This window comes from Choloepus didactylus, chromosome 27 (assembly GCF_015220235.1).
Source record: "Choloepus didactylus isolate mChoDid1 chromosome 27, mChoDid1.pri, whole genome shotgun sequence".
In the NCBI taxonomy this organism is placed as follows: domain Eukaryota; kingdom Metazoa; phylum Chordata; class Mammalia; order Pilosa; family Megalonychidae; genus Choloepus; species Choloepus didactylus.
This window is the reverse complement of record NC_051333.1, coordinates 794,353-820,276: the sequence shown is the minus strand read 5'-3', so window position 1 is coordinate 820,276 and position 25,924 is coordinate 794,353. Positions and strand designations below refer to the sequence as shown.

The 25,924-nt window shown below is 43.1% G+C and overlaps 1 protein-coding gene across 1 annotated transcript; it reads left to right on the top strand.

Moving 5' to 3' along the window:
- Positions 1-4,956: 4,956 nt before the first annotated feature.
- LOC119520956 (zinc finger protein 671-like) lies at positions 4,957-25,902 on the top strand. The gene is made up of 4 exons (XM_037818843.1): positions 4,957-5,213; positions 23,212-23,338; positions 23,809-23,931; positions 24,548-25,902. Exons 1-4 carry the CDS (start codon positions 5,199-5,201, stop codon positions 25,762-25,764), a joined length of 1,482 nt encoding a protein of 493 aa, XP_037674771.1. The 5' UTR covers positions 4,957-5,198; the 3' UTR covers positions 25,765-25,902.
- The last annotated feature ends 22 nt before the right edge of the window (positions 25,903-25,924 follow it).

The window sequence follows — 25,924 nt, the reverse complement described above, 5'->3', positions numbered from 1 at the left end:
GGCTGGCTGAAGAGGAAATGAAAGTTCTCTCCTTTCTTAAGGCCTTCAACTGGTTGGATTAAATCCAGCTGATTGAATTCTCTCATTGGGGAAGACATGCCCTTTGTTGATGTAATCAGCCATAGATGCATTCAGTTGACTGATGATTTAACAAACCAGCCACAAATGTCCTTGTAGTAACAGACCAGTATTTGCTTGACCAGACACCTGGGCACCATCACCTGGCCAGGTTGACACATGAACCATCACATTGACCAATACCATCTTGGAGGAAGAGGTCAAAACGATGTTTAGAAAGACTTGTCAGAAAGGTGAAGATGAACAGAGGCGTAGGCTGTCACATTCATTCACTGCTGTCACAAGTGTCAGTGAGCACCTCCTGGGTTTCGGTCGTTATCTTACCTGTCTAGACACATAGGGGTTGTTTTGAAGGTGTGATGCATATAAAGGATATGTCCTGCTTCTAAATTCTGTGCCACCGAGCTAATATCACAGTGTTTCCTTACTATAATTTATAATAAGTCTTAATTATCTGAACATTATCTGAAGCTTATAACCAAATAAATCTGGACAAAATATAAATAAGGAGAAAAATATTATCAAGGGAAACATAAAACCCTCTATAATAGTCATAAAACCCTATCATCTATGAAATTTAAAAGAATAATGTTTACCACAGACATCCCAACATAAAAGCAGATGCAGGATTAAAACAATACATTCCCCATATTAAAAGATCTAGATTAAACAGAAACCTTGGCACGTTCCTTGTAAGTTTTTCCAAATATAGGTTGCCTGGAATAAGAACTTTGAGAAAATATTGGAATAAGAAAATAACTGAAGTCAGAAAAATAAAGGCAACAAAATCAGTTTGTTTTACTATTGAACAAATAATAATGAAAAACATTAATATATTGATAACAAAAATTCATCGTTGACAGAACCAATTATTAATTTGGTGTGATTGGTGGTGTTGCTAGAAAAAAAATCTAAGGAATAAAGCCAGTATACTTGTTTTTTAATAGGCATAGAGTAATAAGCATAAAATCCCACAGACACCGAGAGGCTCCGTCCTCCGGTCTACCCGTGGCCCTCATTGTCCTCAGGGTACGCGTGAGGGAGAAACGTGGCTCCTGGCAGCCCTTGTCCCGTGACGTCCCCATGGCCCCAGGGGCAGGGAGGGACACGGGCTGTGTTGAGTGGAGCCAGAAACACCCCAGCGCTGCGCCCAGCTGTGCCCTTCTCGGCTGTGACCTCGAGCAGGCCCCTCGCCGCACCTGCCTGCACCTTCTCGGGTCTGAAATGGGAATATTAGCAACTCCTCCATCGGGTTGAGGGCACCTGGAGAGGGCATGTGTGCTGTGACCCCCGTGCCCAGGTGGTCCCCTCGCTGCGTCTCCTGTGAGGTAAGGGGTGCCTCTGCCCAGGAAGCCGGCAGTACGTTCAGGGGTGGCTAAATGGGTTTAGCATTTAATTGAACATTCATGTCCTGGTGACTGGATTCGTGGTGGTAATGGAGGAGTGTGGAGGTTACCATCGATCCTGGGACAGAGGGATCTGGGTTCAAATCCTGCCCCTGCTCCTTAGAATGGGGACTCTGGGTGACACGAGTCTCCGTGGCTTACTGTGACATGGAGATGTTGATGGCATGTACCTCGTGGATTGTGTGAGGATCAATAAAATTTGCAAAGTACCCTGAGTGCTGACACACATCATGCACTCCAGTGTTCACTTTGGCACATTTTCTCTTTAATTCTTACAACCACCGGATGAATCTGGAACTATTACTGTATGGATATGGAAATCGAGGACCCTGTACTGGAAGAGATGCTGGAGACCTTCGGGCTCCTGGGCTGGATGGGTAGGACTGGCCTCACCTCACTCCCACACAGGGGCACCTGCAGCTCCTTCCTGATTCTGTGCACCCTGCACAGGCCCGGCAGGTCAAGGAGGCCCCTGGGGTCTGTCCTCCCTCCTCCCTACAGTTCCCACCATGGTCCGGTCCCATGTCCTCCTTCCTGGTGTCGCTGTGTCTACTTTAAGGAATGTTGGGCAAGAAACATATTCCTTCTAAAAGCTAACTCGTGCCCCACTGCCCAGCACAGTCTGGCCTCCATGTGAGGCCTGTTTTACAGACTCCGTGAGAGGGAAGCTGACTGACCAGCCTGGTTGGGTCAAGTGTCCCCATAGCCTAGTTAGAAGTGCTGAGACAGGAGGGTGAACGGGGCCACTGCACTGCCCACCCCCACCCCCAGGTGACCCAGGTATCTTCCTAAATGGCACCATCGAGGTAAAAAGGCCCCCAGTGCCTGCACAATATCCCTTCTTCCTAACGCGTGGGTGACAGGCCTCCCCTGGTTGGGAGGTGATTTTAGAGGGTGCACAGACTTGTCTTCAACTGGCATGGATGGCACACTGAGAAAGCTGATCCTTTTTCCTGTTTTCATTCCTGATTGTTGCCAAGAGAAAGTCTTGGTTTAGTGCTGAGTCTTTGCTAATTTCTCCTTTCAACAGTGGAAACAGCCCTTGGCTCCAATGCCTGAGCAGGCCACAGGGACTGCGGGGGTTAATGGCATTACTTTTTATTTCGTCACTGTATTTTCACGGTAACTTTCCATTTAGGGTCAGTGAAACTGCTTTCTCCATTTACCAGAGAGATGAAAAATTCATTTTTAGAATACAACCTGTTTAAAAAAATAAAATTGCAGGTTGGTTTAATGAGAAGCAATTAGTAAGAACGGGTACAACCAAGCCTGAGCTCTGACCACGTACCCGCCCTGAGCTCTGACCACGTACCCGCCCTGAGCTCTGACCACGTACCCGCCCTGTGCTCTGACCACGTACCAGCCCTGAGCTCTGACCACGTACCCGCCCTGAGCTCTGACCACGTACCAGCCCTGTGCTCTGGCCACGTACCCGCCCTGAGCTCTGGCCACGTACCCGCCCTGAGCTCTGGCCACGTACCAGCCCTGTGCTCTGACCACGTACCAGCCCTGAGCTCTGACCACGTACCCGCCCTGAGCTCTGGCCACGTACCCGCCCTGAGCTCTGACCACGTACCAGCCCTGTGCTCTGGCCACGTACCCGCCCTGAGCTCTGGCCACGTACCCGCCCTGAGCTCTGGCCACGTACCAGCCCTGTGCTCTGACCACGTACCCGCCCTGAGCTCTGACCACGTACCAGCCCTGAGCTCTGGCCACGTACCAGCCCTGAGCTCTGACCACGTACCTGCCCTGAGCTCTGACCACGTACCCGCCCTGAGCTCTGACTGGCTCCTGCTCTGCTCCTTGAGCTCCCACCGCCTCCTTGTCCTTGGCAAGATAAGGAAAACACGACAGGGCTGCGAGGCCACTTTTACCAGCCGAGGAGCCTCACCAGCGCTGCAAGGTGCTGTCCTCTGCCTTTTTTGACGGTGAAAGTCCTCTCGTTCGGGCCGTGTCAGTGAGAGTCATCAACACTTGATGTCTGTGGGCTATCCTCATTGCACCGAAATCACCAAGTGGGTGATCTAATGTTTAAACACTTTTTAGAGGTTCGTGAAAGGCGAAAACTTGGTTCTCACCAGGTCAGTCCACCCAGACACCCTTCATCCCTGAGGTTTAAATCCTCCCCCTCCCGACCCCCCTCACCTCCATGGCCTGCCTTCTCCAAGGCGGCTGCCCCCACACAGGGCTGTGAGCCGCCATGCTCAGGGGCCCGGGCTCTGGCCGGGTTGTCTGCTGCCAAATCCCAGCCCCGTGGCCTACGCTGTGTGGCCCGGGGCAAGGTTCTGAACCACTTTGTATCTCAGCTGCCTTCTGGGGAAAACAGGGTAATAATATGCACAATGTCTATGCCCCAGGGCTGTTGTAAGAGTAAGTGGGTCAACGGATAAGAAGGGCTCAGGGTCCCCGACTGCGTGCTGGCAGTTATGACTCTGTCGCCCTCACGGCTATGATTGGTGGAATCACCACCGTGGTCACCACCACCATCCCGCCTGCACTCGGCACCTCCGCGTGTGCATTGACTCCTGACCTGGTCATTAACTAGTACATTAACTAGTACATTACATTAACTAGTACATTAACCAGTACATTAACTAGTACAGATGCCAGGGACAGCCCACCCGAATCCCCGTCTGGGATCAGCCACTTCTCAGTTCATGCCCTTTAGTGATAAAGTTTATCCCCCTGAGCCCCAGCGTCGGGGAAGGCCCTAAGCACACCCAGAATAGAATGACTTGGGGCAGCGCCTGCGGGAAGAGCTGTGTGACACTCCACTGAGGGCCAATGAAGAAACAAGCCATGTTCTTAACCAGAGACTGACTACTTCTGCAAATTAAAAACGCATTTATAATGCTTCAGCAGTTCCTGGGGCACGGCGACGCGCTGAATACGCGATCTGGTCCTCGCGTAGAGGACCCACCTCCGGGGCCGCGTGGCGCCACCACTGAGTCCCGGCCCCGCCATCCCCAGCGGGGGCAGGGGCCCTAACTGAACCGCTCTGGGCGTCGGTTTTCTCATCGCTACACTAGAAATGACAACAGCACACACCACATGGTCCACGCGTACTGAAAAAGCATCAGGGAGATAGCTGTGAGTGGATGAGCGCGACACTGGTGTGGGGCGTCCGTGGGGTTTTGTAGGCTTGGGGAACATCTGAAGAATATGCCTCTAAACGTTCCTGGGACCGGCGCAGACCGCATTCCTGGGAATCCGGGTGCGGGCCCTTTCATTAGCGAAGCCTCGCCCCGTCCGCGGAGCCTGCGGACCCCGTCTCCCGGTGCCCCGGCAGCGCCACTCCTCCTCTGTCCAGGCAGGGGGCCTGCGCGCCTCCCCGAGGCCGATGGCTCAGTGGGAACTACATTACCCAGAAATCACTGCGGCGCCACGGGGTCAATAAAGACGCGAGCAGGACGTTTCCTCGCCTGCTAAAGGCCTTTGGGCGGGACTTCCGGCCTCTTCCTTGTGGCGGCCATTTTACCTGACGTAACGGGACCCACTGGAGCAGAGGGTCCCAGTCTCTGGGTAGGACCATAAGCGGAGGGGAGCACAAAGGCACGGGAGGAGGCGTTCTCCCCGGTGCGCAGAGGCGGGCCCGAGGCTCGGCGGCGGCGGCGCCCACGGTGACCCCGCCCCCGGGACCGGGCTGGGACGTGATTCCGGAGCCCCCGCCTGGCCGCTCGCCTTCCACAGGGTCCGCTGGCGGCGGCTGCGGGGATGGACTCCGCGCAGGTGGGTGCGGCGTCCCCCGGGCCCTCACCCGGCTCCACCCCACCTCCATATTAGGGGCCCCTGCTCAGGTCACTGCGGCGCGGGCGCCTCCGCCCGGGGACGACGGGCGCTGGTGGGTGGGTTCGGCGTTCTGGCAGCCGTGGTGACGAGGTGGGAGGTGTCGCAGACGCGGGGCCTTGGGGGTGCGGCTGAGCCGGCAGCACCTGGAGACCTGCAGTACTTTGGGGACTGTAAGGGGGAGTCGCGTCAGGAAAAGCTGTACCTTCACGGCGAGGTCGCGGGAGCCACGAGGGTTTTGAACAAAAAAGTATCCTGCTGTGAGCGGGGCTTTTAAAGGTGTTCCATAGCTTGCTCAGGGCAGAACAGAACAGAAAGGGGTGGGAATGAGGAGGATGAAGCCCTGGGGTACGGCGAGGAGGCTATGTCTGCAGATCCGGGAGGGGCTGGACCAGACAGTGGCAGGAGATGGGGGAGATCTCAGATCATCAGATCTTAGAACCAGCGGCGTTTCCTGCTGTATCAGATGTGGTTGTGAGTGAAAGGGAGTGAAGGATCATCCAAGTCTGTTTATTTCCCTGAATATCTTGAAGAATGGGATTGGAGAAGTCGAAGCATTGAGCCTATTTCAGGGGGATTCGAAGTTGCATTTTGGACATGGTGGTTCTGAGGTGTCACAGACTGGAGACGTCAGATGGGCAGTCGGGTGCGTTTGCCTGGAGTTGTGAGGATGGGGATGGGTTGGAGATGTCAGCGGAGCGCGATAGTGGTCTGGACCAGGTCCTGAGCCTGGAGATCCAGATATCGGGGAAGCAGCCTTAAGGATATTGTTTCAGATGGTCCCTGAGTTGAGAGAGGCGAGTGCCAAGGCCGGAGGGCAAGGAATAGGGGATCCTTTCCAGAAAGGCGGGTGGGGTGGGAGGCAGTGTGCTAACTAACAATCAGATTCTGGCCAGTGTGGGCACAAGGAGCCTGGGCTGGGATGAAGAATTAGGTGGGGGTGGCAGCCATAGATAATACCACCCGGTGATGGTCTCACCCTCATGCTTTTTTTTTTTTTTTAATGAATTGTTCTTTTTATTAATATATAGCACCCTTCCTTCTCTCTCTTTTTTATTTTAAATTCAGTTTTATTGAGATATAGTCACATGCCATACGGTCATCCATGATGTACAATCATCTGTTCACAGTACCATCATATAGTTGTGTATTCGTCACCCCAATCTATTTTGAACACTTTCCTTATACTAGAAAGAATCAGAGTAAGAATTAAAAATAAAAAAAGAACACCCAAATCATCCTCCTCATCCCACCCTATTTTTCATTTAGTTTTTGTTCCATTTATCTACTCATATGTCCATATCCTGGATAAAGGGAGTGTGATCCACAAGGTTTTCACAATCACGCTGTCACCCCTTGTAATCTACATTGTTATACAGTTGTCTTCAAGAGTCAAGGCTACTGGGTTGGAGTTTGGTAGTTTCAGGTATTTACTTCTAGCTATTCCAATACATTAAAACCTAAAAAGTGTTATCTATATAGTGTGTAAGAGTGGCCACCAAAGTGACCTCTTGACTCCATTTGAAATCTCTCAGCCACTGTAGCCTTATTTCGTTTCATTTCACATCCCCCTTTTGGTGAAGAAAATGTTCTCAATCCCACGATACCGGGTCCAGATTCATCCCCGGGAGTCACATCCTGCATTGCCAGGGAGATTTACACCCCTGGGAGTCGGGTTCCACGTAGGGGGAGGGCAGTGAGTTCACCTGCCACGGTGGCTTAGTTAGAGATGGAAAGGCCACATCTGAGCAACAAAGAGGCTCTCAGGGTCTCGGAGACTCTTAGGCACAGTTATAAGCAGGTTTAGCCTCGCCTTTGCAGTAACAAGCTTCGTAGGGGCAAGTCCCCAGACAGAGAGCACAGCATGTCAAGCCGTCAGTCCCCAATGTTTGTGAGAACATCAGCAACAGTCCACTCACCCTCACTTTTAACCACCTGTCCTAAGAAACACCAACTGGAAAGCTCCTCAAATGCCATGAGAAATTCCACTCACAGTCTTACCAATGTCAGAAAGTATAGCAAATGCCATGGAATCGATTTTCCTAGCCTCCTGTTTTTAACTAAATAAATGATCTGAGATGGGCAGGCTCAATAGGGCCTTACCGAAGGATTCTTCTAATATAAGTTATGTCCACATAGAAAGCATTTCTGCTCCCATTTCCATTATTTTATTTGTGTTTTTAGCATATACTCTTTTTGTTTTTGTTTTTGTTTTGTTTGTTTGTTTAATGAGCTATGAGGCAAGCAGCCTGGCAAGAAAGTTTACACGTTATCTGAGTTGTTGGGTGGTTCTCACTCTGTATCCTCTATCAAATTGATTCCATGAGGGAAGTAAGCACTAATGTCCTAAGGAATATATTTAGGCAATAAATTATCTTGTATGCATTTGGACTGGTACCAGTTATGTACCTTCCTTGGGATATTTAAGACAATATTCATGCGAATCAATTCCTGTGGGAACTAATTCTCTCATTGACCCCATTTGAGAAAGGCTGCTTCAGAAGATTAATATACATATGCTCATGGACGTTTTAGAAAAATTATTTTTATTGTGGTTTCTTCTTTTTTTTTTTTTTGCCTAGTGAATGTAATGCTCAACAGTGAAAGATCAAGATCAATGTATCTTTTGAATGTTATAGTAATATCATTGCTCTGTCTGCTTATTCTTTGCTTTATCCCTTTTTGAGGGGATAGGCAAGAGATCGTAATATATACATTTGTATCCAGAATTCTTTTTTTTTCTTTAAATATTTGTAAGGTATATTTTAATTGTAAGGAGATGATTGGCCGTCTGTATTAAAAGCGCAAACTCTATGCAGTCTATAATATATGATTCTTGCATACAAAAATAGAAATAAAAGGAAAAGTATGAAATAAAATATCCTGTGAATACTAATCGTAAGAGAGTTGGAGTGGTTATTTTAATATAAGAAAAAGTCAACTGCAAGAAAAGGAATATTGCCAGAGATACATAAGGACACTACATATCTCTCCAAATTGATCTATAAGCTTAATGCCATATTGATCTATAAGTTTAATACCAATTAAAATCCCACAGGCATTCTTTTTCTCTTTTTTACAAATTGACGAGCTAAATCTAAAGTATATATACAAATGTAAAGGCCCTGCAATAGGCAAAATAACTTTTAAAGAAAGAAGAAATAGTTGGAGGACACAATACTTACCATAAATCTGCAGTAATCAAAGGAGCGTGGTTTTGGCATAAAGATTGACATAGATCAATGGAATAAGCCGTTCGAAAATAGATCCACATGTCAGATTTATTTCACAACAAAGATGCCATGAATGATGCCGTAAGTCTTTTCAACAAATGGTGCTGGAAAAACTGGATAACTGTATTTTATAAATGTTTACAGTGAGTTACCAGTTCACACCCACTAGAATGTCTAAACTTATACTAACAGACAATATAAGGGTTGACAAGGATTTGGAGCAACTGTAAGTCACATTCCTTGTTATGGGAGTGTCAGATGGTGCCATTATTTTAAAGCATATTTAGCAGTTTTTTTAAATAATGTTAAACATGCATTTACCACATGTTTTATCAATTTTATACCTAGTTGTCTGTCTGTATTTAACTTGGACTCAAGTGTTTAGAGCAGCTTTATTCTTAATAGATGATCACTGAAAATAGCCCAAATGTCTGCTACCAGGTGATAAATTGTGGTAAGTGCCTTATTAGCAATAAAAAGGAACAAGCTACTGATACACAATGAAACGTATCTAAAAATTATTATTTGACTCAGTGAATCTAAACAAAAACATAAATATATAATTCTTTTTCTTTTCCATTTAATTTCTATTCATGGCAAAACTCCCTCAGGGAGTTAGACTTTCTCCATCCCTCCCTCAAGCTCTGCAAGCATCCTATGCCTGTGCCTGTCACAGCAAGCCCAAGTGTACCTGAATCTGGAAGATGCTCTAAAGAGCCAGCTCAACAGGGAGCTGCAGAAGAACCACATATTTGCTGAAGTGCTTAGATTACTTATCATTCCAGCATATAGAACTCCGGTTATTTGCAAAGAAGTAAAGCCTGGTGGCTTCCTCTGATCCCAAGGATTCTATGAGGACACACTGGGTAAATCGTACCCCACTCCAAGAGACAGGAATGTGCACATTCCGTAAACGTGCCACAGTCGGGTGGCGGGCTAGAAACTTAGAGTCCGCGAGGGGCCTTTGGGCAAGTTGGTTACTGCTTGTGGCTATGGTTAGTTTCCCATTGCTTTTTATTTTCCCTCTTAGCAAATGGAGAAGTTTTTGGATGACCTGTCACAACAGCATTTTAATTGCTGTTTTAAAATTATAATTGTGCCTATAAACATTTTGAACAAATCCATCTGTTTTTAAAGTTAATATGAATGTTCTCTGTTTAAATGCCCATGTAACTCTCTCCTACTTAATAACTCAGTTTGTGTGGGTCCTCCTAGAAACCTTGTATTCATTTATAAATTCTTAGTAAAATCTCCCGAAAGTGTTGTCTGCTTGACCTTACTGTGGTGCTTCGTCCCCTCTCCTCCCACGGTAAGGTGTGCACTGATTTTCCGAGGAAGGCTGATTATGCACCTGTTCAGTTCCAGCGGGTTAAGTTGTGTATTTGTGTGAATTCTACTGTTTTTTCATGAGAAATAAAATGCAGTGTTTACATTTTATTTAAATTATGTGGAACATTTAATATACCCTAAGCAACTGAAATATGCCTGCCAAAAAAAAGAGAGAATTGATTTTTCAAATCTAAATTTGAATGCCCTGGATTAAACTGGAACTTAAAATGGTTATAAAATGTTTTATGTTAAATAGAGGCAATAAATTATAAATTAAAAAAAATTCAATGTAGCCTTCAGGAGCTGAAGAAAGCTAGTGTGTTTGGGATGGAGAATGAAGGGGGCTTTGGCTGGCACTGGGAAAGGTGATAATTGTGTTGTATGGTTCTGTCAGGTACCATAAGACTGCCCCAAAATTCTGATCTTGGTCCTCCGAATGATGACAGGCCAGTTACGAGGTCCAATATGGTGGGCAAAACCATCACCCCAGCTTAATATAGATTATTTCATGAATAGTCAATTAAATAACAATACATTTAGTGAAAACATTTTCCAACTTTAATTTTAGTTTAAATTAAGAGTTTAATATTACTTGACCCTCTGTTATCAGTTAACTTCTAATTAACTTAAAAATGATTATTTTGAACACTTGCTTCTTAAAGGCAAAATTTTGAATAAACATAAATTTTATTTGCCTTTTATTCTCCACCATTTCTGAGTAAAAGTTCTCTCTTGCTAATGATCTATTGTCTGCTGGTCATTAAGGTTATTCAGACATTTATTATAGTTTTAAATATAATTTTCATGAAATATCAGTCATTACATTCAAGTATTTTTTAGTTTAGCAGCATCATTTCTGGAATTATATTTCATTTCCTGAGAAAATACAACTTTATATTACTACACCAAAATTATGACCTTTTCTTTTTTGAAGTCTAGAGACCTCACAGAGAATCTCCCAGAGTTTATCAAACTTCAGCATGTATCAGAATCCACTGGAGGACTTGCTTAGACACAGATCTCTTGGTTCCATCCCATTTACCGACTTAGCACGTTTGGAATGGAACCTGAAAATCTGCATTTCTCATATGTTTTCAAGTGCTCACAAATTTGCTGGTTCAGAGAACATAAATTGAAAACCACTGACCCATTCCAATATTATAAAAATACACACATTCTGGGGTTATTTCTGGAGTTCGAATTCTATTCTGGTGATCTATGTGTCCACTCTTGTGCCATTACCACACTGTCTTGACTACTGTTACTTTTTTAGTAATTCTGATACCAGGAAGTGTCAGTCCTCTTACTTTGTTGTTCTTTTTCAAGATTGTTTTGGCTATTTTGAGTCCTTTTTAATTCCTTGTGTATTTTAGTATCAGCTTGTCAGATTCTAAAAAGAAGTCAGCTGGTATTCTGATAGAAATTGCAGTCAATCTGTAGACCACTTTGGGGAGACCATTGCCATCTTAACAATGTTATATCTTCCTATCCATGAACATGGAATATTTTTCCAATTATTTAGATCTTCTTTAATATCCTTCAGCATTATTTTGTGGTTTTCAGAGTAGTTTTGTACTTAAAAAATTCCTAAATATGTGACTATTTTGTAATTGTTTTCTTAATTTCCTTTTTGGATTGTTCATTGCAAGGGTATAGAAATGCAGTTGATTTTTGTAGACTGATCTAGTATCCTGCAACCTTGCTGAACTCATCTATTAGCTCTAATAGTTTTTCAGTGGATTTCTTAGGTTTTTGTATATACAAGATCATGCCATCTGCAGATAGACACAGTTTGCTTCTTCCTTTCCAATGTGAATGCCATTTGTTTTTTTCTTGCATAATTTTCCTGGCTAGAACTTTCCATAAAATGTTGACTAGAAGTGGCTAAATTGGATATTCTCCACTTGTTTCTGATATTAGGGGAAAGCATCCATCTTTCACCATACAGTATGGTGTTAGCTATAGGTTTTTCTTAGATGCCTTTTACTGGTTTTAAGAATTTCCCTTCTATTCATAGTTTGTTGGGCATTTTTATCATGCAGGGGTGTTGGATTTTGTCAGATGCTTTTTCTACATCGTTTTAGATGATTATGTGGTTTTTGTTCTTTGTTCTGTTGTTGTGATGTATTACATTTAATGATTTTTGGATGTTGAACCAAACTTGCATCCCTGAGATAAATCCCACTTGGTCAAGGCATATAATTTTATGTATCTGTATATGTTGCTAGTTTCGGTTTGCTTTTATTTTGTTGAGGATTTTTGCATACATATTCATATGAGATGTGGGTTTTGTTTTGTTTTGTTTTGTTTTGTTTTCCCTTGTGATGTCTTTGGTTTTGGTATCAGGGTGATACTGGTCTCACAAAATCATTTGGGAAGTGTTCTTTCCTTTTCTGTTTTTTGGAAGAGTTTATGAAGAATTGGTATTTAAATGTTTGGTAGAATTCTGCTGTGAAGTCATTTGGACCTGGGGTTTTCTTTGTATTTCTTTTATTATTATTATTAGTTTCTATCTGTTCACTTATTATAGCTCTATTCAGATTGTCTATTTCTACTTGAGTCCCTTTTGGTAGTTTGTTTCTTTCTAGGAATTTGTCTAATTCCTCAAAGTTATCTAATTTGTTGCCATACAGTTGTTCATACTATTCCTTTATAATCCTTTTTATTTCTATAAGGTCAATATTAATATCCCTCTTTCACATCTGATTCTAATAACTTAAGTCCTCTCTCTCTTTTTTCTTGGTCAGTCTAGCTTAAATTTTGTCAGTTTTGTTGACCTTTCAAAGAACCAGCTTGTGGTTTCATTGATTTTCTATATTGTTTTTCTATTCTCTATTTCATTAATGTCTGCTCTAATCTTTATTTCCTTCATTCTACTCTCTGAAGGACAGTTCTTTGTTTATTCTTTTTCTGTTGTCTTATTATAGAAGGTTAGGCTCTTGAGTTCAAATCTTTCTTCTTTTTAAATATAGTTATTTAAAACTATAAATTTTCCTCTACTCACTGCCATAGTGGCATCCCGTAAATTTTTACGTGTTATGTTTTCATTTTCATAATCTCAGAGCATCTTCCAATTTTGCTTTTGTCTTCTCTGATCCATTTGTTTTGGAATGATGGAAATGTTCAAAAATTGATTGTGGTGCAAACTTGACTCCAATTTGTCTTTCAGCATATTTGGTTTTCTCTGGTTAGTCCTGAATTGAAAGCTGGGGCAAAAATTAGGGTAGCTGGAAGTTAGTGAACAGGTAATAACCATTTTGGCCCCATTGCTGCAGAGGTTGTTTTTGTTTTTTGTTTTTTGTTTTTTGTTTTTTTTTGCACAAATGATTTATTATTTCTGTGATTCTGAGGGTAAGAAATTAGGGCACAGTGGAGCTGAACTGTTCCGATCCGTTTGGTGTCACCTGGTGTTCCTCAGCTGACTTCAGCTGGTGTCTGGGCTGAAGGTCCGAGGAGGCTTCACTGACGGATCTGGCACCGCGGTGCTCCTCTGTACGGCCTGTCTCTCTTCACATCGTATCTCGGCATTTAATTGTGTAGCCCAAGTTTTTTTATACCATGGTGACGTGCTGTAAGTGAAGGTGTCAGCTATCTTAACGGCTAGACCCCAAAATGGGCACTTGATTACTTCCACTGTGGGTTAAGGCATGTCTCAGAGCCACCCCAGATTCAAGGGGAGGGGAAATGGACACCACCACTCAGCGAGAGGAGCAGCATGTGCCTAAAGGGCGGGAGCCATTGATGGTGGCCATCTACCCCTAGCAGTTACTCTAATTCACTCAGACTCTCGCATTTCCAGTTCATGGTGTTGATGCTCCACATTGCAGCTGATCTCACAAAGGTCAGTAATGACCCCCTGATTAGCAGTGGCATCATCCCAGTTGTCATTTAGTTAGATGCTTATTTCAGCATTTGTCTTTTTTCTATATACATTCACTTATACCCTCTCCAATTCCACATAATTAGGATATTACCCTTGATTTTCTACAACTCGCTCTGAATGAGAAGAATTACCTTTGATTCAATTACCTTTCAATCAAAGGTAATTCTCCTGTTTCTAATCCAAGGCTGAAACACCTTCATCACTATCATCCTCCTCCCCCAGTTTTTCTTCCTCTTTTCAATTCCATAAAAGTTCCCCAGCTCCTCCTCATGTATGATATGAAATACTTTATCCGTAATCCTGATACCCAGATATAGATAACCCCTTGGTATATATCCTTCCATAAATAGACATAATTTTTTTTAAAAAATGAGATTAAAGCATTAATCATTGTTTTGCAAAACTCCCCCAATGTCATTTACATATATTATTTATCTTCTCACACGTCATTTACATGTATTTTTAAGTGTCATTTACATCTTATATATATATTTTTAAAACTTTTTAATAAAGAAATTTTCAAAAATACAAAAGTAGACAATACTATAATGGACCCCCAGGTACCATCACCTGGCTTTGACAATTACCTACTGAGGGCCAATCTTGTTTCCTCTTTACCCTGACTACTTCTTCCCTCTTGTGTTATATAAAAGCAAATCCCATGTATCATATCATTTCATCCATTCATGTATATTTTTGTATGATATGATCTTTGTTTATTGCTAGCCTTTTTTATTTTTAAATTGTGAAGTATAAAATATATACATAAAAGTGATAACATTCCAAGTGCAATTTAACAAGTAGTTAAAGAGCAAATTTGAAAGAATGTTATGGGTTACAGTGCCATAGTTTCAGTTATTTCCTTATTGTGAAATATAACATGCAAAAAGTTAAGTAACATCTTTCAAAGTATGATTTAACAAGATATTATATAGGAAATTTCCAAAAATGTTATGAATTACAGTACCATAGTTTCAGTTATTTCCTTATTTGAAATATAAGATATATACAAAACAGTGATAACTTTCAAATTACAATTTAACAAGTAGCTATAGAACAAATTTCAAAGGATGCTGTGGATTACAGTTCCACCATTTGAGTTCTTTCCTTCTAGCTGTTCTAATACCCTAGCAAGAAGAAAATTATATGAAGATTCAGTATTCATAATCCTTTGTTAAATTCTGTCTTGTCTGTTGCTGCCCCTTCCTCTAGTTTAATCACATTCCTGATCTTCAGGGATGTCTAGGCAGTGACCACCCTCACTTGTTCATGTTGGAAAGGGGTGTCAACCTTACGGGAAAAGGGGACACATCTGGTTGATGTTCTTGAAGAAGCTGTTGCCTCTGGGTTTGGGGACTTAGCTGATATAGGAGTTCTCTGAAGGATTCAAATTTCTGAAGAATAAACTTAGTGAGTGAAACTTTTATAGTCTCAGAGAAGGATCTGGGTATTCTTTAGGGTTTTCGGGACTACTGTTGACTTGTGCTTATCTTACTGTGGCCATTTGGCATTTCTAGGTGAAGTTTGCATAGAAGTAACCTCCAGCACAGCCTCTTGACTCTGCATGAATTCTCTTAGCCATTGGAACCTTATTTTGTTGCCTTTCTTTTCCTCCTGTTAGTCAAAAAAGCATTCTCAACATGCTGATGCCAGGTCAGGCTCATTCCTGGAATCCATGTCCCATGTCACCAGGGAGACTTATGACACCTGAGGGGTCCTGTCCCATGGGGGAAGGGTGATGAATTTGCTTGCAGAGGTGGTCTTAGAGAGAGAAAGTCCACATTTGAGCAACAAAAGAGGTTCTCTGGAGGTGACTCCTAGGTATAATCATAGGTGGGCTTAGCCTCCCCTTCACAACCATAAGTTTCACAAGAGCAAGCCTCAAGATTGAGGGCTTGACTTATAAAGTAGGGGGTTCCTAAATTCACATAGCATATGTTATGTTCACAATAACCATCTGTATCTCACATATATCATCACATAGTTGTATAATCCTCATTACTCTCCATTTTAAACAATTCTCATGACTCAAAACGCCTCGTAGCTCTTTTCAACCCTTAATTGTTTGTCCCTAGTATTTGTGTTGTGCTAGTATGTTATTCCTATTAATTATAGTCCCTGGTATGCAATATGTAGATTTTTCCCATATACCATTCAGTTGTCAACTCTCTGTACTCGTGTCATACCTTAGAAGTATATCATGCAAGCACCTATCTGTATTTGTAGTGCTAATCTGTGGGATACATAACCATTAAACAACCCCTTTCAATTCCATTCGCCTTCAATACAGCTCTGATGCTTAAAGTCTCATTAACAAGCAGTCATCACCCCATCCATTCCCATACTATTGAACTCACCATCATTATCATATCTGAACGTAATACATTATCATTCCCCCTCCACTACCTTCTGTCTATCACTTGGTCCCCAATATTCCACATTATAAGACATTGATTTTACATTGTTCAGGGAGTTCATAAAAGTGGTAACATACAATATCTCTCCTTATTTCCCTCAGCATTGTATCTTCAGGGTTCATCCACGTTGCTAAGTTTCAGGACCTTGTTCCTTGTTGCTGCATAGTGTTCCATCATATGCATATGTACCACATTTTGTTTATCCATTCGTCTGTTGAAGAATACTTAGATTGTTTCCATCTCTTGGCGATAGTGAACAATACTGCTATGAACATGGGTGTGCAAATGTCTGTCATGTCACTGCTTTCAAGTCTTCTGGGTATATACCGAGAAGTGGAATTGCTGGATCATAGGGTAATTTGATATCTATTTTTCTGAGAAACCACCAAACTGTCTTCTACAGTGGCTGTGCCATTGTACATTCCTACCAGCAATGAATAAAAGTTCCAGTTTCTCCACATCCTCTCCAGCAGTTATGGTTTCCTGTTCGTTTAATGGCAGCCATTCTTATTGGTGCGAGATGGCAACTCATTGTGGTTTTGATTTGCTTTTCCCTAATTGCTAGAGAAGATGAACATTTTTTCATGTGTTTTTAAACATTTGTATTTCCTCTTCAGAAGAATACCTTTTCATGTCTTTTGCCTGTTTTATAATTGGGCTATTTGTGCTATTGTTGAGTTGTGGGATTTCTTTATGTATGCAGGATATCTGTCTCTTATCAGATATATGGTTTCCAAATATTTTCTCCCATTGTGTTGGCTGCCTCTTCACTTTTTTAACAAAGTTTTTTGAGGCACAGAAGCTTTTGAGTTTGAGTTCCTATTTATCTATTTTTTTTCCTTTGTTGCTTGTGCTTTGGGTGTAAGGTCTAAGAAGCTACTTCCTATAACCAGGTCCTGAAGATGTTTCTGTATATTATCTTCTAAGAGATTTGTTGTGCTGTCTCTTATAAATCTTTGATCAACTTTGAGTTAATTTTTGAAGATGGTATGAAGTAGGTGTCCTCTTTCATTCTTTTGGTTAAGGATATCCAGTTTGCTCAGCCCCATTTGTTGAAGAGATTGTTCTGTCCCAGTTTGGTGGATTTGGGAACCTTATCAACCACAGATCTAGGGGTCTATTTCCGAACTTTCAGTATGTCTATCTTTGATCAATATGTCTATCTTTGTGGCAATATCAGGCTGTATTTACCACTGTGACTTTGTAGTAGACTTCAAAGTCTGGAAGTCTAAGTCCTCCCACTTCGTTCTTCTTTTTCCGGATGTTTTTGGCAGTTAGAGGCCCCTTTCCCATCCAAATAAATTTGATAACTGGCTTTTCCAAGTCCGCAAATTAGGTTGTTGGAATTTTGATTGGAAATATGTTGAATCTGTAGATCGGTTTGGGTAGAATTGACATCTTAATGACATTTAGTCTTCCCGTCCATGAGCATGCAATAGTTTTCCACCTATTTAGGTCCTTTTTAAAATTTCTTTTAGTGAAGTTTTGTAATTTTCTGTGTAGAGATCTTTTACATCTTTGGTTAAGTGTATTCCTAGGTACTTGATTTTTTTAGTTGCTATTGTGAATGAAATTTTTTTTTTCATTGCCTATTCAGTTAGGTCATTACTAATGTATAGGAACATTACTGACTTATGTGCATTAATTTTATATCCTGCCACTGTGCTGAATTTGTTTATTAGCTCAAATAGCTTTGTGATCAAATTCTCAGAATTTTCCAAATATAAGATCATATCGTCTGCAAATAGTGACACTTTTACTTCTTCCTTTCCAATTTGGATCCCTTTTATTTCTTTATCTTGGCAAATTGCTCTGGCTAGAACTTTTAGCACAACATTGAATAGTAGAGGTGTCAGTGGGCATCCTTATCTCATTCCTGATCTTAGGGGGAAGGTTTTCAGCCTCTCACCATTTACTACTGTGCTGGCTGTGGGTTTTTCACATATGCCCTTTATCATATTGAGGAAGGTACCCTCAATTCCTATTTTTTGAAGTGTTTTTATCAAAAAGGGAGGTTGAATTCTGTCACATATTTTTTCAGCATCTATTGAGATGATCATTTGAGTTTTCCCTTTTGATTTGTTTACGTGTTGTATTACATTAATTGATTTTCTTATGTCCAACCACCCTTGCATGACAGGAATGAACCCCACTTGGTTGTGGTGTATAATTCTTTTAATGTGCCTTTGGATTTGATTTGCAAGTACTTTGTTTAGAATTTTTGCATCTATATTCATAGAGAGATTGGCCTATAGTTTTCCTTTTTTGTAGTATCTTTATTTGGTTTTGGTATCAGAGTGGTATTAGCTTCATAAAATGAGTTAGGTGGTGTTCATTTTTCTTCAATTTTTTGAAAGAATTTGAGCAGGAATGGTGTTGATTCTTTTTGGAAAGTTTGGTAAAATTCCCCTTTGAAGCCATCTGGTACTGGGCTTTTATTTGTAGGTGGATTTTTGATGAGTAATTGGATCTCTTTGCTTGTCATTGTTTTTTTGAGGTCTTCTTGGGTCAGTCTAGGTTGTTCATGTGTTTCCAGGAAATTGTTCATTTCCTCTCAATTGTCTAGCTTCTTGGCATACAGTTCTTCATAGTATCCTCTTAAGATTTTCTTTTTATTTCTTTGGGATCCATAGTAATTATCTCCTTCTCATTTCTGATTCCGTTTAATTGGGTCTTCTCTCTTTTTGACTTTGTCAGTCTAGCTAAGGATCTGTCAATCTTGATGATCTTCTCTAAGAACCAACTTTTGGTTTTATTTATTCTTTTTATTGTTTTGTTCTCCAGCTCATTTATTTCTGCTTTAATCTTTGTTATTTCTTTTCTTCTTGCTTTAGGGTTAGCTTGCTGCTAATTTTCTAGCCTCTTCAGTTGTTCAGTTAGGTCTTGGGTTTTAGCTCTTTCTTGGTTTTTTATATATGCATTTAGAGCTGTAAATTTCCCTCTCAGCACTGCCTTCACTGCATCCCATAGATTTTGATATGTTGTGTTCTCATTTTCATTCATCCCTAGAAATTTCCTATTTATCTTGCAATTTCTTCTTTGACCCTGGTTGTTTAGCAGTGTGTTGTTTAATCTCCATATATATATGAAAGGTCTGGTTCTTTGGTGCTTATAGATTTCTAGTTGCGTTCCATTATGGTCAGAGAATGTGCCTTGAATAATTAAGACTTGTTTTGTGCCCTAGCATATGATCTATCCTGGAAAATGTTTCACGGGCACTAGGAAAGAATGTGTATCCTGGTACTTTGGGATGTAACGATCTAAATATATCTGTTAAGTCTGATTTGTTTAGGTTCTCGGTTTCCTTATTGGTCCTCTCTAGTTCTATGTATAGAAGAGAGTGGTGTATTGAAGTCTCCCACCATTATTGTAGATGTGTCTGTTGCTCCCTTCAGGTTAGCCAAAGTTTGTCTCACACATTTTGGTGATCCTTGATTGGGTACATAAACATTTATGACTGTTATTTCTCTTGGTGAGTTGTCCCTTTTATTAATCTATAGTGTCCTTCTTTGTCTCTTATGATATCTTTGCATTTAAAGTCCATTTTCCAATATTAGTGTAGCTATGCCAGGTTTTTTTTGGTTGTGGCTTGCATAGAATATTTTTTCCATCCTTTCACTTTTAGTTTCTTTGTGTTGCAGGGTCTAAGATGAGTCTCTTGTAAACAGCATGTCGATGGGTCATACTTTTTAATCTATTCTACCAGTCTGTATCTTTTAATTGGAGAGTTTAATCTGTTCACATTCAAAGTTATTACTCTGAAGGGAGTTCTTGAACCAGCCATCTTATCCGTTGGTTTTTAGTTGTTATATCTAGTTTTTTCCTCTCTCTCTTTTTCCTTGAAGTTATCCTTACTAATACTCTTCATTTCTGTGCCCTTCTCCAGACCTCACAGTCCTTTCTTTTTGTTCTCAGCTAGTAGAATTCCCTTTAATGTTTCTTGCAGGTTAGGTCTCTTGTTAACAAATTCTCTCAGCATTTGTTTGGCTGTGAAAATTTTAAAGTCTCCTTCAATTTTGAAGGAGAGCTTTGCTGGCTAAAGAATTCTTGGCTGGCAGTTTTTCTCTTTCAGAATCTTGAATATGTCATACCATGCCTTCTTGCCTGCATAGTGCCCTCTGAGTAGTCAGGACTTAGTCTTATGTTGTTTCCCTTTATGTGGTGAATTGCTTTTCTCTTGCTGCTTTCAGAACTTTCTCCTTCTCTTCAGCACTTGACAGTCTAATCAGTATATGTCTTGGAGTGGATTTATTCTATGTGGAGTTCGTTGGGCATCTTTGATGTACATAGTTATGTCAGTCAGAAGGGTTGGGAAGTTTTCCCTAACTATGTCTCAACACACTCTTCCTAGCCCTTTACCCTTCTCTTCTCCTTCTGGAACACCAGTGATTCTTATATTTGTTCACTTCATGTTGTCCATCATTTCTCTGAGATCCATTTCAAATTTTTTTGTTTTTTCCTCCATTTGTTCTTTCGGTGTCCATTCTTTCTTCTACCTCTTCAGATCTGCTGTTGTGTGTCTCTGGTACATTTTTAATTTGATCCACAGTGCCTTTTATTTCCATAAGATCTGCTCTTTTTTAATTTACTCTTTCAAATTTTTTATGCTCTTCTAGAATCTTCTTATTTTCCTTTATGTCTTTAGCCATCTCATTGAATTTGTTTTAGAGATTTGTTTATACTTCTTTAATTAATTGCTCCAAATTTTGTGTCTCTTTTGGCTTTTTAATTTGTTTCTTTGGCTTGTCCATATCTTCTAGGTTCTTCAAGTGATTTGTGATTTTCTCTTGGCTTTGGGGCATTTTCTTTCCTTGATAAGGTTATTTTGGGAAATGAAGGATATTTGAGCATTTGCATATAATTTGGGAGAACTACAGGTTGCTGGATTTCAGTTTTCCTATCCTACCAGAAAGTGGTGCTCTCAAACTGGTCTTCCCCAAACTTCTCTTTTGTGCTGTGCACAGGTTGGGAACTAATCAGTGCACCAGTACTCCACGTGCACTGGAGACTGTCTGGCCTGGGGCTGCAATATGGGCCCTGAGGAGTTCGGCAGGGAATCCACTCAAGGGCACTCTCCAGGACAAACGTGCCAATCCCTGCCTGGCAGGCACCCATGAGCTTCTGGGGGGTGGGAGGGCCTCCTGATGCATCTGTATGGTACCCTCTCTTATCCTTGTTTCTTGCCGGTGCACCCCCCTCCCCCCCTAGACTTCCGTTGGGAAGATTAAATGCTGCCTCCTGGGTTCCCTCATGGGAGCTCCGAGCTGTCTGGCTGTGGAGGAACACCTCCCTAGCTAACTTCCAAGTTAGGTGCATAGGAGTTGAGAGCCAGCCTGGGAGATGGACTTTGCCAAACAAACTCACCCTGTCCCTCAAGGTACCATTTCTCTGCGTATTTGTCCCTGTCCCCTCCATGTACTGTGGGGGACCCCTCTGTCGCATGTCACACCCTGAAAATGCAGTCCCAGGCATCCTCAGGCCACTCTAGTTTCGTTCATGGAGGAGAAGCCTGTTCCACCTCACCTGCTCTGCCATCTTCATGGAAGTCTTGGTTGTCTGTTTTTATATGTGGTCTGGCCATTGTCCCTTTGTGTATTTAGTCCCATGGGGAAACCAGGGAGGAGGCTACTACAGTACTTCATGTGAGTGTTGGCAGGGGCATGTTCCAGAGAGATTGCTGTGGAGGTGAGAGAAGAGGTTGTCTCCTCTCCGCCTTAACTGTTACATTACTAGGGCTGACCATAGTGTCTGAATGGAGTGTGAGAGAGGGAAGAAGAGGAGTCAAATATGACTCAAGGTTTTGGGTTTGGCGTCTGGAAGGCTAGAAATGCCATCAGCAAAGATAAGGAAGTCAGTGGCAAGCGCAGGCTTCAGGAGGTGGGGTGGAGATACGGTTGCTGCTGGTGAGGGTTAGTGTGTGGGGGGGAGGCAGCAATGACCTTCCCAAGGTGTCCACATCTTCATACCTGGAAACTTTTAATGTGATACCTTACATGGCAGAGGGACTTTACATATTTATTTAGGGTAAGGATTTTAAGATGGAGAGATTATTCTGGATGATCTGGGTGGGATCAGTGTAACTGTAACGGAACTTTTGAAGAGTGGCAGGAGGGTCAGAGGCAGCAAGATTTGGTGAAGGAAGCAGAGGTCGAGCAATGTGATTGCTGGCTTTGATAATGGAAGAAGGGGCCACGAGCCTAGGAATGCAGAAGCCTCTAGAAGCTGGGAAAAGCAGGGAAATGGATTCTCCTCTGGAGCCTGCAGATGGTGTACAGTCCTGCAAACACCTTGATTTTAGCCCAATGAAACCCATTTTATACTTATGACCTCCGGAATTATAAGATAATAAATTTGTGCTGTTTTAAGTCACAAGGTTGGTAGTCATTTGCTACAGCAGGAAAAGGAAACTAATATAATGCCAAATAGAGAAACGGAAGAGGACTGAGGGAATTAGAGACTGGCCTGTGGTTCTGGGTGCCTGTGGCTGAAGCAGGGAACAGGGTCGGGTGGGAGGCCCTCAGAGCAGGAATGGAGACTCTGGCAATGGGGGCTTTTAGGAGTCTGAGGCAGGATGAGATCCTGATCGCTTTGCCAAGCACTCTCTTGATGCCAAGTGCAGAGTGACATGAGGAGTCCAGGGAGATGCTGAAGATATGGACCAGAAGGGTATGAATGGGGAGCCAGAGATATGAGGGAGGTGTGATCCACAGAGTGATGTGCATGTGGGAGGGGAGTGTGAACTGATGGTCCGAGTGCCCTGTTCCTAGAGGCTTAACTGAGAAGAGCCCAGGTTTGTACTGGGGACACCAGAGGAGAGTTGACTGGCAGGGGAAGGGGGTGGGGCTCCACATGGCAGGCTCAGAACTTGATGGCACCTGTCTCCTCTCCTGCCTGTGGTTGCAGCTGAGCTGACACAGGGATCTCTGGGGTGAGAGTGGGGGTCCATGGCACCAGTACCTAGGGTCTCCTCTGACTTGGGGACTTAGAGGAGTGGGTGGGCAGGGGGTTGTGATGGGTGGAGACACCAGGAGTCCTCTGGTGAGAGGCTTCTCATGGACCTTGCTGTCCCATGGTTGCAGGGCCATGTGACCTTTGAGGACGTGTTTGTGTACTTCTCACGGGATGAGTGGGGGCTCCTGGATGATGCTCAGAAACTCCTGTACCGCGATGTGATGCTGGAGAACTTTGCACTTGTAGCCTCGCTGGGTAATGTCACACACTGACCCCATCGTCCTTTCCCCGTTCCCTCCCTCTCTGTCTTCCACACCTGGATTCTGGGTGTTGCTTCCCTCCCTGGTTTCCTGAGGAAAGGGCTGTGTGTGCCAGGACTGAGCTGGGTGGGGTATCCCCATCTTTTGCTGAGCAGCCCGGAGCCCTTGCAGCCAAAGGGTTGGGGTCCTGTTTGGCTTGGCCACCTCCTGGGCTGGTGAATCTGTTCAGAATCATGGCACCTCTGTGCCTAAAGTTCTGTCCTCCTTCCTCTAGATGACACTTTCTGGGGTTTGATGGTGCCAGGAATTGCAGACACTGACACAGTACTACTTCCCGAGACCAATTGGGCTGTTCCTGAAAACCTTTCGAAGTTCTTTTTGTAATAGTTTTCTTATTTGTGGTCTGTCAAAGGGTGGTTGTCCTGGGCCAGTGCTGGTCACTCATCTGTCCTGTCTTTCCCTTAGGAATGGCATCTTCTGGGTCACCCGTCCTCACCCAACTGGAGCAAGGGGAAGAGTCCTGGGTGCCTGACCAGGTAGATACAACTCTATGCACAGCAAGCGAGTCCCAGAGAGGACCTGGACTTGGTGAGTGGACACTGGGGAAGGGCACAGTGGCAAGGCTGGGTTCTAATGGTACCTGCAACGTTTACTTTTCACTCCACTGTTTGACTCCAAGGCCACCTTTCTACCTACCTTACCCGTTCTTGACACTCTGCAGCTTTATCATTTCTAGTCCAACTTCTGACATTTACTGTCCCCCACCTCTTTGGCTTCTGCCTCTCACCCATTTCTCTCCACTGCTCAATCTGCAGTGCTTGGCCTACACTTAATGTGTCATGAGATGTACACATATCCTTAAATAGTCCTTGAAACTAGCTACTGTTTATTGGATTTTCTAGGCCTGGACACACCATTCTGCACAGCACTCACCTGACACCAATAGCCAAAGCCCTACTGAAAGTCATTTGCTGAGGAATGAGTTGGAAAACTTGCCTCTCTTCCTGCAGTGCACTGTGTCCTCACAGCCTCACCCTTCAGTAGGTCTCCTCCATTTTGTGACCTTCAGGGTCCCATGCTGCCCAGCATCTGCCTTTTCAACCTGACCCTGGCTCTCTCCTCCTGAAAACAATCCCATTTGTGTTGGGGCTGCCCCCTCCCACCAAAGTCAATGTGCATTTCATCAGCATTTCTTTGCTTTCAGATTGTTGGCATGGAACGGAGGATGAGGAGGCATCTTCTGAGCAGAGTGTTTCTTTAGGAGTCTCTCAGACCCAGATTCGCAGTGCAGGTCCTTGCACCTCAAACACCCACCCCTATGACGTGTGTAGCCCAACATGGAGAAGCATTTTGCACCTGGCTCAGTATGAGGGAATAAAGGCCTGGCAGAAACCATACACTTGTGGGCTATGTGGGAAACAGTTCTGGTTCACTGCAAACTTTCACCAGCACCAGAAGCAGCACAGCAGAGAGAAAACCTTCAGAAGGTACGAGGGCAGAAACTCTGTAAAGAACTGCCGAGGCTACATGCCAGAGAAGACCTACACGTATGGGGAGAATGGGATGGACTTCCCAACAACCACTGGCTTTCTTTACCAGGTCCCTCCCAGTGGGGTGAAGCCCCATAAAAGCACTGAATGCGTGGGGTTTCGCAGTAGACAGAGGCATCACAGGTGCACCAAATGTGGGGAATCCTTCAGCCGCAAAGACACACTTGTTCGGCACCAGAGAATCCATACTGGAGAAAGGCCTTACGAGTGCGTTGAATGTGGGAAATCTTTTAGCCAAAGCTCTGACCTTTTTAAACACCGGACAGTTCACACTGGTGAAAGGCCTTACGAGTGCACCGAATGTGGGAAATTCTTTAGACAAATCTCTGGCCTTATTGAACACAGGCGAGTTCACACAGGTGAAAGGCTTTATCAGTGCAGTGAATGTGGAAAATTCTTTAGCAGCAAATCTAACCTCATCCGACACCAAGAAGTTCATACAGGAGCAAGGCCTTATGTATGCAGCAAATGTGGGAAAGAATTCAACCGCAAACACACACTTGTTCTGCACCAGAGAATTCACACTGGAGAAAAGCCTTATGAGTGTAGTGAATGTGGGAAATCCTTCAGCCAAAGCTCCCACCTTATTGTACACTGGAGGATTCATAACAGTGACTATGAGTGCAGCAGATGTGGGAAAGCCTTTAACTGCATCTCTAAACTCACTCAACACCAGAAAGTTCATTCTGGAGAAAAACCTTATGAGTGCAGCAAATGTGGAAAAGCCTTTACCCAAAGACCAAACCTTATCCGGCACTGGAAAATTCACACTGGAGAAAGACCTTACGTATGCAGCATATGTGGGAAAGAGTTCAACCGCAAACACTCACTTGTTTTGCACCAGAGAATTCACACTGATGAAAAGCCTTGAAATTGCAGTGATTGTGGGAATTCCTTTAGATGAAAGTTCCCACTTTATTGTACACTGGAGAATTCCCAGCAGTGATTATGAATGTAGATTTAGGAAAGCCTTTAGCTGCATCTCTAAACTCATTCAGCACCAGAAAGCTCACACTGGAGAGAGGCCTTAG

What these genes read in the sequence shown, in the direction of transcription:
- LOC119520956 (XM_037818843.1), top strand. An exon ending in TGCACTTGTAGCCTCGCTGG is followed by an intron (nt 23,339 to 23,808) that starts GTAATGTCACAC and finishes TCTTTCCCTTAG; the next exon opens with GAATGGCATCTTCTGGGTCA. An exon ending in CCAGAGAGGACCTGGACTTG is followed by an intron (nt 23,932 to 24,547) that starts GTGAGTGGACAC and finishes CTTTGCTTTCAG; the next exon opens with ATTGTTGGCATGGAACGGAG.